This window comes from Penicillium atrosanguineum (genome assembly GCF_028827265.1).
Source record: "Penicillium atrosanguineum strain IBT 20685 chromosome Unknown utg000001l_segment0_segment0, whole genome shotgun sequence".
NCBI lineage: Eukaryota > Fungi > Ascomycota > Eurotiomycetes > Eurotiales > Aspergillaceae > Penicillium > Penicillium atrosanguineum.
In genome coordinates, this window is record NW_026623133.1 from 3,867,135 (window position 1) to 3,881,984 (window position 14,850).

Here is a 14,850-nt window from a genome sequence, read left to right on the forward strand (position 1 = left end):
GTCAGTTGCGCCGTATCCCCTCTCAATGAGAATAATAAATGAAGATGAAAAGAGATGGAAAAAAAAAGGTATCATGGGAGAAGTGAAAATGGAAATGAAGATGAAGGGCCCGTGGGCGAAATGCAGCAGCGCTGGAAAACGGTCACGTCCTTCCCAGAAGGACTCGAAGTGAAGAGGATGGATGCTTTTTGTGGTGTCAAGTCCCGCATTCAAACACGGGGACCAGGCGTATTGCTGTCGGGTTGGGGTTGGGCGAAGTCGTGAGAGGCATTCAAGTCCAGATTGGTAATGTCATATTCATGGTCAATGCTAGACCGCAAGGAGAGGAGACGCTGCTCTTCCTCCTCAATGTCAGACTCTTGGGCAGCGTAACCATCTGACATGGCTTCACGCTTCATCTCCACCTCACTGACTTCGTTCTTGAATCGCTCGGGCTCGGAGGCTTCCTCCATCCAGAAGCTCTGGATGGCACCAATGACGCAGACTAGACCGCATGCCCACCAGGCAAGAACGGAGTGACCGCTCTCCAGACCCTTGGAGTGAAGCAGGCCAGTCACGGTGGGGCCAAAGGCACGGCTGAGACTAGCGGTAGATGCGGCAGCGCCGTTAATAGCCCCAAGGACCTTGGATGAGGGGGCAGCGTTGGCAAGCAGGATTGCGGTAGCGGGGAAGGCGATAACGTGGAAGGTGATTTTGCTGATCAGAGCAACGTATACGGCCGACATCTGGAGTTTAGCCGGCAGAAGAATAAGATAGGGCACCGCCAGGTAGAGCGGCGGCCAGGCGAGCAGTACGAAGCGGAACGTGCGTAGGGTACCGAAATGCTTGACAACGAATGGGAATAGCCATAGCTGAGCAATCATGGAGTAGACACCCTGGACGGCCAACATGAATCCAATGGTCTTGGTCTGGAGACCGAGGCCTCCAGTGAACTTGAATGGAAGAACGATGCTGTCGTCAGACTTCGGGGTACTCAAGAAGACGGGCATCAGCTGATCGAAAGATACGCTATGACTATTAAGGAAAGGGAGGTCAGCAAATGTACATGCATCCATGCATGAAAAGTGAGGCGGGGGATCAAACTCACTATGCCAAAATGCCGTAAGCAACAATGGTCAAGATGACCTGGCGAGTGAATGTCTTGGGCGCGGGGGATTTCTGTCCCTCCAGGTCGCACTCCGTAGAGACGACGTCACCCACGGGTCCAAGACAGGGCGATGATTCGGCACTTTCGTACTCGGGTGGCATATCGCCGTAGAAGTACTTCTCATCCACGTCGGACTCGTCCGGAAGTTGCACGCGCGAACCCCAGCAGAGGCTAATGAGCCAGTGGCCCAACTCTCGGCCAGGGTCACGGCGGTGCTTCTTCTCCGGATGCGTTTCCTCCAGAAACAGGGTTCCGACCACAATGCCGCACAAGAGCACCACGATGCACACCAGGTTGGGCAGCAGGAACGGGAAGCGGTCGAAGAACGTGTTACGCTGGAATAGCCACGGGTAGTTCTCGCACGGTTGGGCTAAAGCACCGCCCATAGCCGGTCCAATGATGGAACCCAGGCACCACACGAAGGGCATGATCGAGTACGCTCGCGGTTGGTGTTCCTTGACCGTCACGATCTCCGCCACAGTGGTCTGGAGAACCCCGATATTTCCGTTCAACAGGCCGCCCAAAGCGCGCGCGACCATGGCTGTGGCTAGGTTGGGCGCAAATCCGAAAGCCACCATGCTCATGGCCGTTCCAATCAAGCCCATGATGAGCACGGGCTTGCGGCCGATCCGGTCACTCATGCGACCCCAGAACATACCCGCTGAGAACTCGGCGAAGGTGAAAGACGAGGTGATCATCCCGGCGTAAAGCGCGATCTTCTGGTCGTTATCCGTGACATGGAATGATTCCACCATGTGGTACACGTATGGGAAAATCGACATGAAAGCAATAGGCTCGCAAATGCGGACGAGAGCTAGAAAGCTGCCGTTAGTTCTGGTCCTATATTGAACTCTTCACTCTTGGACAGGCGCATAGTTCGTCGAGGTGATAAGCAAAAGTACCTCACTTACCTAAAACAAACAATTGCCGAATAGGAAATGTAGACCAGTCCTCGCCAGCGCCATTGCGCTGACGGCCTTGTAGACAAGCCGGTCGTTTGAACATGGTGTGAAAAGAACCGACTAAGAGGGAAAAAAAAAGTCGAGAGCGAACAGAAGGCGTCAAAAAGACCCCGCTTCACTCAATAATGTTGATTGCGATCCAAATGAAAGCGAGGGGAAAAAAAGTACCAAAGGTTGGTGCTTTTGATACCTCCTTTGATTACCCCAGGTTAATGCGTCAGGGTCGAAAGGGAGAGAATGTAATTGGTGTGGAAGGGCTGGTGACAGAGCAAGGAGCAGGCGATTTGATTTTTAGAGCTTCAGCATTTCTCCCCCTGCGGTTGGAAATTCTATCGTGAATCCGATAAGGCAGGGTGGAAGATCCTCGGGTCCCAGGAGATTATGAGACACCTGCAAGGGAGGCTTGACACAACCACTTCTGAGAGGATCTCGGAAGTTAATTATAAAATAACAAAAAAAAAGTAAAAAATAAAATAAAAAAAGAAGCAGGAAAATCCCGGATCAGAACCAATGCGTAGTCGAGGTCTGGTAAGTCGAAGAAAGAGGAAGGGAGATGGAATGGGGAAGGGATCTATGAAGAATCTTGGGATGGTTGAAAGGAGTCGTGACTGAGTTCAAGAGCAAGACAGGCGGATAGATTGCGATGAGCACAAAGGAGGAGGGAAGGGAGTCATTCCATAAAAATGCTGAGGGGAAAGGGGAGCTATTATATTAAACCCACGGGTGTCGACAGTGGATAGCTCAATCTATAGAGTCCGATGTGATCAGGCGCCAAAGGAAACTAAAACGTCAACCGTTCAGCATCACAGCTGGAAATTTCGGTTACAGCTGTACCAGAAGCCGCAGGATGCAGATGGTAGCAAACATTGTGAATCAGGAATAAAGACAGGGTGTGGGTCTGGTTGGTTTTTTTGGGTTTCAATTTTTAGGATTATTTTTTTAGAATTTTATTTTAATTATTGAGCTCTGTGTAATTCGAAAGTAAAAAGGGCGGGATCGGGGCCATCCGACTGGGCACCTGGCCACCGAGAAGAGTTGATCTGTCCGTATTCTACAGGCCGATTACAGGCGATTTTGGAAATTCTAATTGAATTAAAGAAACAATTTTAGGAAAATAGAAAATAGAAAATTCTAAAATCCTTTACCTACGGAGGGAACAAAGCCTAACAGGGTAGGAGAGGAAGAAGGACGAGGCAAGGTCAAGGCTACTGTGAGTAAAATAAAATGGGATAGAAATAAAATCAGAAAAAGGGAGAAAGGGAAAAATAAAAAAGAACAAGAGTGGAGCCAATGAACAAGGGAATCGACGTGAGGTACGAGGAGACAGGGGAGGGGGGGGGCAAGTGCATCATCGTCATCAGGAGCATTGGCTAGGGATTTCAGAGCCAATGGAAGATCTTTCGGGAAAGGGATTTTGGGAGAGAAGCCGATTGTCTAGCGCTATGATACTGTACGATTCCATTCCTCGATCAATCAGATCAGATCATTTCGGGGAGGCAAAAAAGGGCCCTAAATTTTAGTGTCTGCGTTCCTTTTTCCCCCTGCGCTGTGATTCGATCGCGCAGCCCCCTTCACCCCAGATCCAGAAGAAAAAAGGATAACGGTTGATACCTACCGGATCCTGTCTAGTCTGTTACGATGGATCATGGGTAGAGACCCACGGCCCTGAGCCCCGGGCCCCGGGGAACAGCAGGAGGCGACTCCTTAGTGCGCCCCTAGGGGTAATGTCTACGCGCTACTCTCCGTTTGGCGTAAGGCAAGGATGATCGGCTTACAGGAGTGGTTTTTGTTGGGTATTTTTCTTTTTTTAATAAAAAAAAATAAATCCCGGAGCTTTGGTTTTAGTGCGAATTAGTGAGATGATAGATCTCAAGTTACCTTCTGCGCCTCCCCGAGCCCCGAGACCACCGGCGGTCACTTTGGGGTCGAAATAGCAAGACCTGAGTCTAAGTCTAATCAAGATCGGGAAAGGAGCGTTCTGTGTCAATTTTAGCCTATTGTCCCCTCAATTTGAAGTCGTCATGTTTTGCCGCGCTATCATTTCCTAAGACCCACGATCCCACCCGTGTCGCGGAATTGTAGGGCCCGTTTGCCCAAACACCTGGGTCAGTCTAGTTGCAGACGGGAGGTGAACTCTGTTCCTTCGGGACATCAGGATCGCCTTCCCCGAACTTTGGAACCTTCGAACCGAAGTTTCGAAGTTTCGAGCTTCCTCCATGGGATCGCGCCGCGGTGATTGGGGGCCGTCCACGACAAAGGACCACTCTTTTTTGTGGATGCGAAGTATGTACAGTAGCAATAATCAACAGAAAACAATGGTAGCCGCGTGTTTCGCATTAAGTCGCGTGCAATCGGGTAGTGCTCGAATCCTTAACATGCGGTGTACGCGGTCCAATGGAGATTTGTCGCATCATTGATTTGATGTCCTACCGCTCCTCAAAACCGTTGAGGCCCTGCCTATCATCCTGTCCAATGGGTTCGTTGGCGATCTCTCATAGGTTCGACGCGCAGAAATGTCAATGTATCCAAAGCCCTGGGTCGGTTAGCGTGCCTGATGTTTCCGCGCAATCCCAGTGGATATAGCAGGAAAGTTAAGGAGCACGTCAATCATGTACCCCAAAATTTCATCTATGGGGAAAACGGTGTTCTGAATATTGAGGCCACTCTAAGACTTAGAAAAGGAGAAGGCGGGCTATTGATTCGAGGTGGGCCAACGGGGGAAAGGGGGGGCGATGATCATCCTGTCAAGTATTACGGTGTACGGGGCGACCAGTCGAAACGATCTATTTTGACGCGACGGGTTTTCTCGAAGCCCTCTCATCACCTGAGCTGGTCACAGAATTCACCGACACTCCGGCTCTCGCTTGTGGACCCGCTTGCCGATCGCTTGAAACAATGATCCCCTTGTTCTCATGAATGATAAATTTGATTTTAGATATTTCTCTTAGGTGGCGTACATGAATTCAATGCGATTGGCAATTAATTACGGATCAGCTTTGGGGAATCTTCAACATTTGCATGGAATGTATCGAAAAAGTCAGTACTGTAAATTGCCGACCCAGCAGGAGGGACCTGGGTCCAAGGGGCTGGAAAACTTTCTTGCAAGTGGGACTATTGTATGATACACCACTTGTACGCGATACCAGCGCGTTTCGGATGTACGACAGACGAGTACATGCAGTTCCAATCTCTGGCCACGCGAGCCCAGGGCGGGGCAATTTTAGAAAAAGCCGGTGAGACGGTAAACCGGTAAATCGGGCGAAATGGGCCTTTCGACGCGACGTCATAGGATTTACTCTATACTACGAGCCGCTTCACTGCATGGACCAAGGCCTCACCGTGTCTTCAGTCCAATGTTCTGTGCTCGCATCTGCAAGACCCGAATCGGCCACGAGTCATACAGGTGCGTGCAGCTCTAGGGGTCCAAGGGTCGAGTCCGAGCAAACAATGGAAACTGGCGAACATCGGAATAGAGACACGGTAGTATCAGGTGACGGGACCAATATCAAGCTGGTTCCGGTACGTGGTGTCGCGAACAAATGGTGAACGTTGGAAACCTCCCCTCCATGCAAGGAATGTATAGAAGAGGCGCATATTCAAATTCGGAGAGTTGTCATGACAGCTCGGGGAGTATCCCGGAAGAGAATGATTCGACCATGTAGCGGTGACGAGAATCCTTCACAAGATCGTCATGCATCACGCGACTGGGGCTCCGTTGAGCATCGTGTCTGCGCCGATGTCCATTCGGTCCATTCGGACTGTTCGGATATGGCGACAATAAGCCCAAAGGGAAAATAAAAATACAAACAAGATGGCCCAACGGGCAGTTAAAGATCAAACCTTAGAAGCCTGGGGAACATGGTATGGGCCAATATCTAGGATCGTCTGCTTGAGCTTGATTCTCTAGCCTTGCAGCAGTATCGCGAAGAAAAGGGACCCCGGTCAATACTGCCCAGCTGCAGTAAGGCATTGAGATTTGTTCATGCAGACCAGTGGAGTAACGGCATCAGGCTCAAGTCTTTGGCGGTGAATCGCTTGGCTGCATCTCGATTTTGTTTCGACTTCCCTGCAGAGACTAGATCTTTGTTGAGTTGGCATCTACGTAGCCGCGATATCCCCGACGCTCCCCGGCCATCACTACCCAAAACGACCCTGATTTTTATGTCCGGTGTCCACCCCTCCATTTGTGTCTGCACCGCCGGTAACCGGGTCATCCCACAAATCTTAGCTGATCATTGCGATTTCGACTGAACATGCGTCTGTAGCCCATATCGATATTCCGACTTCTACCATTGTTGCCCGAGAACGAAACTCAAAAGACGGTGAGCACCGAACAAGTCAAGTTGGTCCTACAGGACATGGAATGCAATCCTTCTCGAGCAACTTTGTTCGACCTGATATCTCGGCCCCTCTGAAGCCCCGAACTTTAAGAGTTGCAAATTAGGTCGTCACCGTATCTCACAATCGCGATCACAATCGCGATCACGATCTCTGTACATTCTTCAACACCGGTTCCCTTCATTCCACACTTCGCATTACCTCAGAACCCCCTCAACATCTACTACAGGGGCCTCGAGCACCTGATTCTACTAGCAAGGGGTCTGCAGATTATGAAAATTACGAGAAGAACCGTATTCGTTCCCGCCACATAGATCGCGACTATCGAGATAAAATTGTCATGGAATAAACTATGCGCGACATGGGAGTGGTCATAGGGGCTATTGGAAAGTGTCCAGATCGGCCGATTATTGAGTTACCTATACACCGGGCTTATGATCGACGGCGACAGCTGCCGAGCCGTGGTGTCGGGTTTTGACAGTTGCATGAAAGTATGGCTTGAAGCCTGAGGCGTACTCACATACCAGAAATTAAGGGCGGAAAAGAAGTCCGCCTCGTATTTGGCGCCAATTGCGGATTCTTTGTTTTCTCTTAGAAGAAGTTTGATGTACTTTGGTGAGATCTCAGCTTCAGTTGCCTTCTAGCCGATGCTCATGTTTTATTTTTTATTTTTTTAGGCTTTCCCTCCTTATACAGTTGCGGAAGGTTCGGCCCATTGTGATGTATCAACTCGGTCTGAAAGTGCTCCCATATCGGATGAAGACCGTGGGAGCTAAGAAAGGGGGAAGCAACTAACATAAAACAAGGGTACCCGAGTGAAGGAGCAATTATTACAATAGGCAAGCAGAAGTATGCAGGCAGTAGATCGTTCAATGACATTCGATTCCTTTGGTCTCAGGCGATCATGAATGCCCGATTCGGAGAAACGCAGGACTAGCGGGGGCTATTGTTCTAGCCAGCTGGAAGAGGTGCTTTTGTCCCCTAGTCCTGGTGCTTTTGCGATGTATTCCTTAAGATATACGTAACTTCCCGTCCCGATCGATCGAGACAGTCAAACTCAATCGTACTGAGGAAGCGGGTCAGAGACGAGATTCCGGGTACGGTAGTACGGGATACACTTTACACTTAGTGCTCCACGCTCGAGCGCCTCCATTGAGAATCAAAATTCCAGATCGCGAGAAGGTTTGCCACACTAGTCCGGATACACTGAATGGTCTCGACTCCGGGGAAGGTGACACACGCAGGTGGAGTGTGATAAGGGTTGACAGGTCGTCAATGAGCCCCGAAGCGCCACACTTTGGCGTAGGTACCGAATCTAGACTCTACCTTAGGATGAGGTCTCGGCTTAGCCATTTTGGAATAATTGATTCTTGAGTTTACTGCCGAAACGGTGGGAGCACAAGTACGGCCGGTCTATGGCAGGTGTGACGTGAGTCAATTTTCCAAATCCTGCCTACGTAGGGGCAGGGCTCTAGAGCACAGAGCACAGAGTACGGAGGGCATGCCCAAGGTAACGAAACCCTGACACCGGTCTTCTACCGAGGCTGTCAATTATCCTAGGTTTCAATACTTTCAGCTTCCCACGACAGTTGCCCACAATTCTAGTGTTCCAAAGTTGTAGAAATTGGCGCGGAAATTATTGATTTGCATCCGCGCACCAATTATCGGGGCTACCAGAGTCTTCAGCCCCCCCCGGTGGCTCCGTAGCCGCCAGGGGAACCACGGATGTACCGTACAACGGGACGTCAATCCCTTAGCGTTAGACTAAATTCCTAGCTCCTAGCCCCGTACCTAAAGTAGGTACCTTTTCGAATAAATTTCTTCGTTTCACCCGGTTCTTTGTGACATCTCCCCGACTAATGGGAAGTGTCCCCCCGGCCTCCACTGGTGGCGAGCCCCATCGGAATGCAGGATCCGGTGCCGCGGTGACGGGTAACAAAACCACCATTCCTTCACTCGTCACTGGCCCCGGCTCTCTTCTCGTAGCCATGATTTCACACTATTGAAACCGCCTTCGATCATGTGAGCTTCTGGACCTCTTTTTCGATCCACCCTTGCGTTCACTCTGCCCTATGTACAGTAGGTTGCCACGCCTGCGCTCTGTGTCGATCTTCCGGGCCTACTCCGTCTCCTTTTCGCTTCGATCCTCTACTGTACACCTGATCCACTGTTCTCAGTTTTCCTGATCTGCGTTCCTGATTCCAAGGTTTCGCGCTTCCTGGTCGCTGGGTCCGGCGCCTGTTGACACGTACTTTGTGCTCTGTCGTACCTTTCTAGGCTCTTTTCGTGCGGGGAACTTTTAGTTCTGGCCGGCACTAGACTGCCGTGATCAGCTTGGTTTCAAAGTGATGAGTAAAGTTACCCCTGCAGTAATTTTCCCATCTTTGACGCCCCGTACGTTTGATCCGGGAGCTGACGTCACGTGTGATGGTCATCCTATGTACGTAGACTCGCAAAGGGGCTTGATTGATGGGTTGAAAGAGTAATGATGGATAAGGATAATTGCATTATGTAGCTCTAGCTCGTACAGTACAATCTAGGTAGTCACAAATATATGTGTTTCGTCGACCTTGAGTCCTGAGATCCGGATATATATCACTACCTCCGAGGTCATAGCAAGACTATCCAAAATTGAATGTAATTCGATCCATTAGACTAATCATCATTTCTAACCTTCTTATCCATTGACGAATCCTATGCGAATCTTGAGGGAGGACAGGTGGTGGATCAGTTGAAACCTGTGTATGCAGTCTGTAGTTCGTCTACTTTCAATGCCGGGCCTGAAGGTCCCTAGGACACTTGTACGCTCTCCAGCTCGGTAGATGTGGAACACACGCACAAGTCCACGAGGTGGTCCAAGTTCCTCCATCTCGTTGCTCTATTTACACCATCGAGCTCGGCAGAGTCTAACAGTTCGCACTTGCTTTATTCTCCCTGCATGTCAAGTTCTTCTCCAAGATAAGGCTGCCTCTTCAAACGTTGGACAGAAGTACAACTACCTGTTCTCCTCCGTGCAGTACTTTTGCTGCCGTTCCCAAAATTCTTTGTGATCGACCCCAATATATGCATGTCACAGATGTGACAGCCGATCACGAATCCTTTTGTCTGTGACAGCCCAGCAGCTCAGCCGGCAGGAGAAGCCAATCACTATTCCCGCTACACGAGTCAAGTCTCCTCATGGCATACGTTCGTGTTGCACTATATCCATACCCTTGCCTGCCACAATTTCCAAATCAATAAGGCAACCTTGCAAGCGTCACTGCTTGACATGTCAAATTATCTTATCCAAGCTAGTAACATGTTGTACATTGTAATATCTCCACCATCTCAAAACATTCCACTCACATACAAGTCCGAATTTGTCCATCGTCTGCAGCCAAAGATCTCCCTGCCGCTCTCATCGAGGCCCGAGAGCCGATTTGAGATCTGACCCGGGACTCGGCTTATTTAGACTTCGAGATCATGCCATTGCCCTGTAGTAAAGCGGTGACTAGCAGAGAATACGAGTAGCTATATATCAAGACCTGCCTACCGCTTCTTCAGTATTCAGCTCATCTGTGACCAATCTACGTCGAGAGTATACTGTCATGAGAGGTCATTGGTCGGGATTTTAGCCGTCGATTGCCAGCCTTGGAATCCAGTGGAGCTGAAACATCCCGCCTATCTTCCCTGTCCACCTTATGCCCGTTCAAGGCCGAAAACAGGGCCTTCACATCGGTCTAGCCCACATCAAGAAGAAGACAAGGCCACATCCGCCCCAAATGGCTTTCCTTCAATGTAATAAGTGAGGGGTAGGGTCATTCTAAAGGGACCGAGCAAAAGCACGCCCAATCGGGAGTACGCGGAGCATAGAAAGGACCTTTAGCTCCAAAGCCGGACCAGGATCTGCGATATGCCGAGTCATCAAACCTAAGCCTGGAATAGTTCAAGCCCGATGCCGACACTGCATGCAGCTGTCAGCCGTGAAAAAAGAAGTGGAAAAGGCAATGAGCCTCTTTAGCGTCAACGTCGAGGCTATCTTGGCAGCTCAATATTTGTTCCTTCATTTAGGTGCATACTAGACTAACTGTCAGGTATTAATCAAGTCAGTCATGTTTCATTGGTTGATATGCACATTTGATAGGTCGATCTGTCAGCCACCGCGGCATCATGCAGCCATGATAAGGGAAGAATAGCTAGGTCGATGGAGATGGTAGAACCTGCTTTCCCAAATCAATATGTGCAAGAACTTTATGCAATGGCGAGGCGCGGGAACACTGGGGGATTGTGTTGTGCTGAGATGGACTCGTCAATGTTCCACATATGATTAGTGCTTCATTTAATGTCTGATGGGGACAAAGTCGGATCGACGAAATTTGAGTCCGACATAGATATTGTGAAAGAGTCTGACTGTGAGGTTCGCATTCAACGTTTTTAACATGCATTGCTTGGAACAGCAGTACTTGTACACCGACTCTCCATCTGCCCGACTCTGAAGGCAATAGTCCGATTTTAGAAATTCCAGAACTGCCAGAGCTACCTCGAAAAATTCCGAAAACGTCTTCACAGATTACGAACAGTTCGTCGTCTCGTCTTCGTAGAAATCCAAAGCTGGTGCGGTATAGACTCATGCTATCTCCACGTGACCATCTTATCAGGCTTCGACGTCAACGTTGAAAATGTGCAGCGCGCTACGATTAGTTTCAATCAGACCATTCCTGTCCGTCTTGGACCTCGCAAACTTTTCAATTACTCTTACCGGATGATGCTTGCAGTTGAATGAACAGCGCGAGATTTGGCGCATCCCGAATGAACCAGAGTGAGCCATCAACCAGCAGCATCATGGCATACTACCGAGCTTGCCTTGCCCTCCCACTACGGCCTTTAGCTTCCGGGCGGATGAGGTTCATTGCGACCCGACTTCCGCGACTACCAGCACTCTCCTGCCAGAGATGGCAGAGCACAACCTCCGACAGCCCGCGAACGCATGATGACTCTCACGAAACCGCGGACCTGTCGCATTTGAACCCCGAACCGGAAGATTACGCGCGCTTTATTTTCCAAGACAAATGCCATGTAACCATGTTTGCTGGAGCTGGCGGTAACGGATGTACTGCATACCTACGTGAGAAATACGTCGAAGAAGGACCACCGAACGGAGGTGACGGCGGCAGCGGAGGAGGCCTTTACATCCAAGCCGTTGAGGGCTTGACCAGTCTACACAAACTTGCCCGCAGAGGCGTCATCAAAGCAAGCAGAGGAAAAAATGGACAAGGCAAAAGCAAAGGAGGGAAACGGGGAGATGATATCCTCATCCAGGTACCCATCGGCACAGTTGTGCGCGAGGTAGACCGCTACGATCCCGTGACAGAGGAACTGGCTCGTCTCAAAAAGATCCGAGAAGAGCCATTGCCTGTGGACGAAGATGGAGAGGTTATCGATTTTCAGCCGGTTCGCCATGATCGCTGGGTTCTTCACCCCGGTGCGAATCCTTCTGATTTCTTGACAGTACAATTCCCTCGACTTAAGCCGCGGAGGCAGGCGATCGCGGCTATGGAACCCCAGGCACCTATTTATCTCGATCTTTCGCAGCCGATGGACAAGCCGATGCTCTTGGCTGCGGGCGGTGCTGGTGGATTGGGTAACCCGCATTTCGTGACCCGGTCGATGGGACGACCGAAGTTTGCATCTCGTGGCGAGGGTGGAATGAAGCTAGAACTTGACTTTGAGCTCAAGCTGCTTGCAGATGTTGGCCTTGTGGGCAAGCCCAATGCTGGGAAGAGTACGCTCCTTCGTTCGTTGACCAACAGTCGTACGCGGATCGGGAACTGGGAATTTACAACTCTATCACCTTCCATCGGCACAGTGATTATCGATGACAACAGAGGTCGTCCTCTCGTCGAATCGAAGAGAAAGCGCACCCACTTCACCATTGCTGACATCCCAGGTCTGGTGGAGGGTGCCCACCTCGACCGCGGCCTAGGCCTTGGATTCCTTCGACACATTGACCGTGCGGGCATTTTAGCTTTTGTGCTTGATCTCAGCAACGGTGATCCAGTCGAAGAGCTGCAGAAGCTGTGGCATGAACTTGGAGAATATGAACGACTGCGCAACACTAAACCTGAGCCTACCTCGGAGAAGACCCAAGGAGTGATTGACTGGAATGCTTCAGAGCCAGAATTTCCGGACGGCGAGTCGATGAGTCGGCCACTCAACTACCAGTCCACCGGATCTCTACCTCCTCTTACCATGCCTCCTCTTCACACCAAACCTTGGTTTGTTGTGGCTACAAAGGCCGATTTGGAACATACCCAGGACCAGTATCGGGCTCTACAAGATTACCTTTCTGCTGTACAAAATGGCACCGAGGAACATCCCTCGGGCCATCAAGATGGGTGGAAAGAAAAATTGACTGCGGTCCCAGTCAGTGCTATTAAAGGCCAAGGAGTCTCTCGCATCCCGAAACTCGTGATGGAATTTTTGGAGTGAACATTGCACAGTCAAGGACCTTGTATATTAGAATTATCTCAATAAATGAACACCATGTACCATATAACATGAGAACACATCACTGGAATCATCATGTTGCCCTAGGCTTCTATGAAAATCGACGTTCATACATGCAGGCACACGCACTTTGGTTGTTGCCTCAGGTCGTCCGTTGCACTTCACTTACAAAAATTCCAAAAATGCCACCAACTCACGCTCTGAGTGCGTTGCAACAACACGTACTCCTTTCCCTTCCCTGCTTCCTGCCACGTCATGGCTCTGAAGCCCAACCTCGCGAGCCAAATTGGCGCCACGCTCGCTGCCATCGCGGAGCCTAAACCATCCGATCCCATTTTGAACTGCGATCTCGGGAGCGGTGAAGGCCTTCGTGCCCTACTGTTCAACACTCCCTCCAAAGCTCTTGAAATTGCTGACGCTAAGCTACGTGTATTTCCCTTCAGCGATGTTCAAGATTGCTGGCGCCGCCTGTTCACCGATGCATCCATCGTCCAGGCATGCTACCTTGTCATCCAAGAGTGCAACCTGAGTGAGCTTCCCACCGATGAGCTTGACCTCTCCCGACTGACCAAGGAGCTCCTCGAGCATCTTGGCGAGTCGGACCAGGATGCCCTAATCGACATTCGGTCTCCTTGGTTGACACAGGTCATCCACACCCTTGATAAGGCACTGATCATTTGCGGTGCGCCGATGCGCGAGTTCACCATCGACTCCCTGCTGTTGTCCCTCCAAGACGCTACCAACTGGGAGGTTGAGCTCAAGGACGATCTCATGGAACGCGACCAGCATTCCACTAAGCGCAGAAGATTCATATCACCCATGTTCCCTCCGAACGCCCTCCCGGACCCTCGCCTTCAGTACCCGGTGCCCCGCGTGCAAGAGCAGTCCTTCGAGAACATGGAGAAACACATCCAGGAGACTCGCATGCCTCTCATCATTGAGAATGCCGTGAACCATTGGCCTGCTATGTCGACGCGTCCTTGGGGGTCCCAGGACTATTGGTACAAGCGTACCTTTGGTGGCCGCCGCCTTGTTCCTATCGAGATCGGCAGGGACTACACCGACCCGGAATGGGGACAGCAGTTCATGCCGTTAAATGAATTCGTCAGACATCACATTTGGCAGGATAACTCTCTCTGTGGCAGTGACGAAGAGGACAGTTCCGGCGTGACCCGACCCACTGGTTATCTGGCTCAGCATGACTTGCTTGCTCAGATTCCTGCTCTACGAAAGGACATTGCTATTCCTGAGGCTTGCTTCATTCCTCCCCCGGGCCCGGAGCCTGGTACGCCTGTGTATCTGGCTCAGCAACGGAGCCGCGAAGAGGCCCAGGCTAAGGAAGCTGAGACATCCCCCCAGTCGAATGTGCCTCCCACCGAAGATCCCCAGACTGAAGATCTCCAGGATTCTCAGGAAGCCCATCAAGACGATGGTAGCGCATCGGATACTTGCTCATTGATGGATGTCCCTAAGGATCCGATTATCAACACCTGGATCGGCCCCGTGTCGACAATTTCGCCTCTTCATCATGACCCTTACAACAACATCCTCGTGCAGGTTGTTGGAACAAAGTACATTCGCCTCTACTCTCCGCAGACCCCGGCATCGAAAATCCACCCTCGAGGCAAGGAAATGGTGCCTTCCGGTGACCCAACCGAGGAAGACCCTATCAAAAACGGCAATCTGATAGATATGTCCAACACATCCGAGGTGGACATCGCTGCTATTGAGCTGTCCCCCGCTGAGGACTGGGATGAGAAATGGCCTGGTTTCCAGGACGCCGAGTATGTCGAGGCTATTTTGCATGAGGGTGAATGCCTGTACATCCCCATCGGATGGTGGCATTATGTTCGTGGACTGCGCGCTGGTGTTAGCGTGAGCTTCTGGTGGAAATGAGCGGTGCTCTTCCCATGAGCA

General features: G+C 50.7%; 3 protein-coding genes across 3 annotated transcripts; 2 read left to right on the plus strand and 1 right to left on the minus strand.

Moving 5' to 3' along the window:
• Nucleotides 1–209: 209 nt before the first annotated feature.
• N7443_001508 (MFS transporter) lies at nucleotides 210–2,152 on the minus strand (the record flags this gene model as incomplete). Its single annotated transcript, XM_056881564.1, has 3 exons — nucleotides 210–1,014; nucleotides 1,088–1,961; nucleotides 2,059–2,152. The coding sequence occupies 3 exons, from the start codon at nucleotides 2,150–2,152 to the stop codon at nucleotides 210–212; spliced, it is 1,773 nt and encodes a 590-aa protein (XP_056746802.1).
• A 9,116-nt stretch (nucleotides 2,153–11,268) lies between these two features.
• Nucleotides 11,269–12,915, plus strand: N7443_001509 (GTP-binding protein Obg; the record flags this gene model as incomplete). Its single annotated transcript, XM_056881565.1, has 1 exon — nucleotides 11,269–12,915. The coding sequence occupies one exon, from the start codon at nucleotides 11,269–11,271 to the stop codon at nucleotides 12,913–12,915; it is 1,647 nt and encodes a 548-aa protein (XP_056746803.1).
• Nucleotides 12,916–13,188: 273 nt separating this feature from the next.
• On the plus strand, nucleotides 13,189–14,829 carry N7443_001510 (putative JmjC domain protein; the record flags this gene model as incomplete). Its single annotated transcript, XM_056881566.1, has 1 exon — nucleotides 13,189–14,829. The coding sequence occupies one exon, from the start codon at nucleotides 13,189–13,191 to the stop codon at nucleotides 14,827–14,829; it is 1,641 nt and encodes a 546-aa protein (XP_056746804.1).
• Between the last annotated feature and the right edge of the window lie 21 nt (nucleotides 14,830–14,850).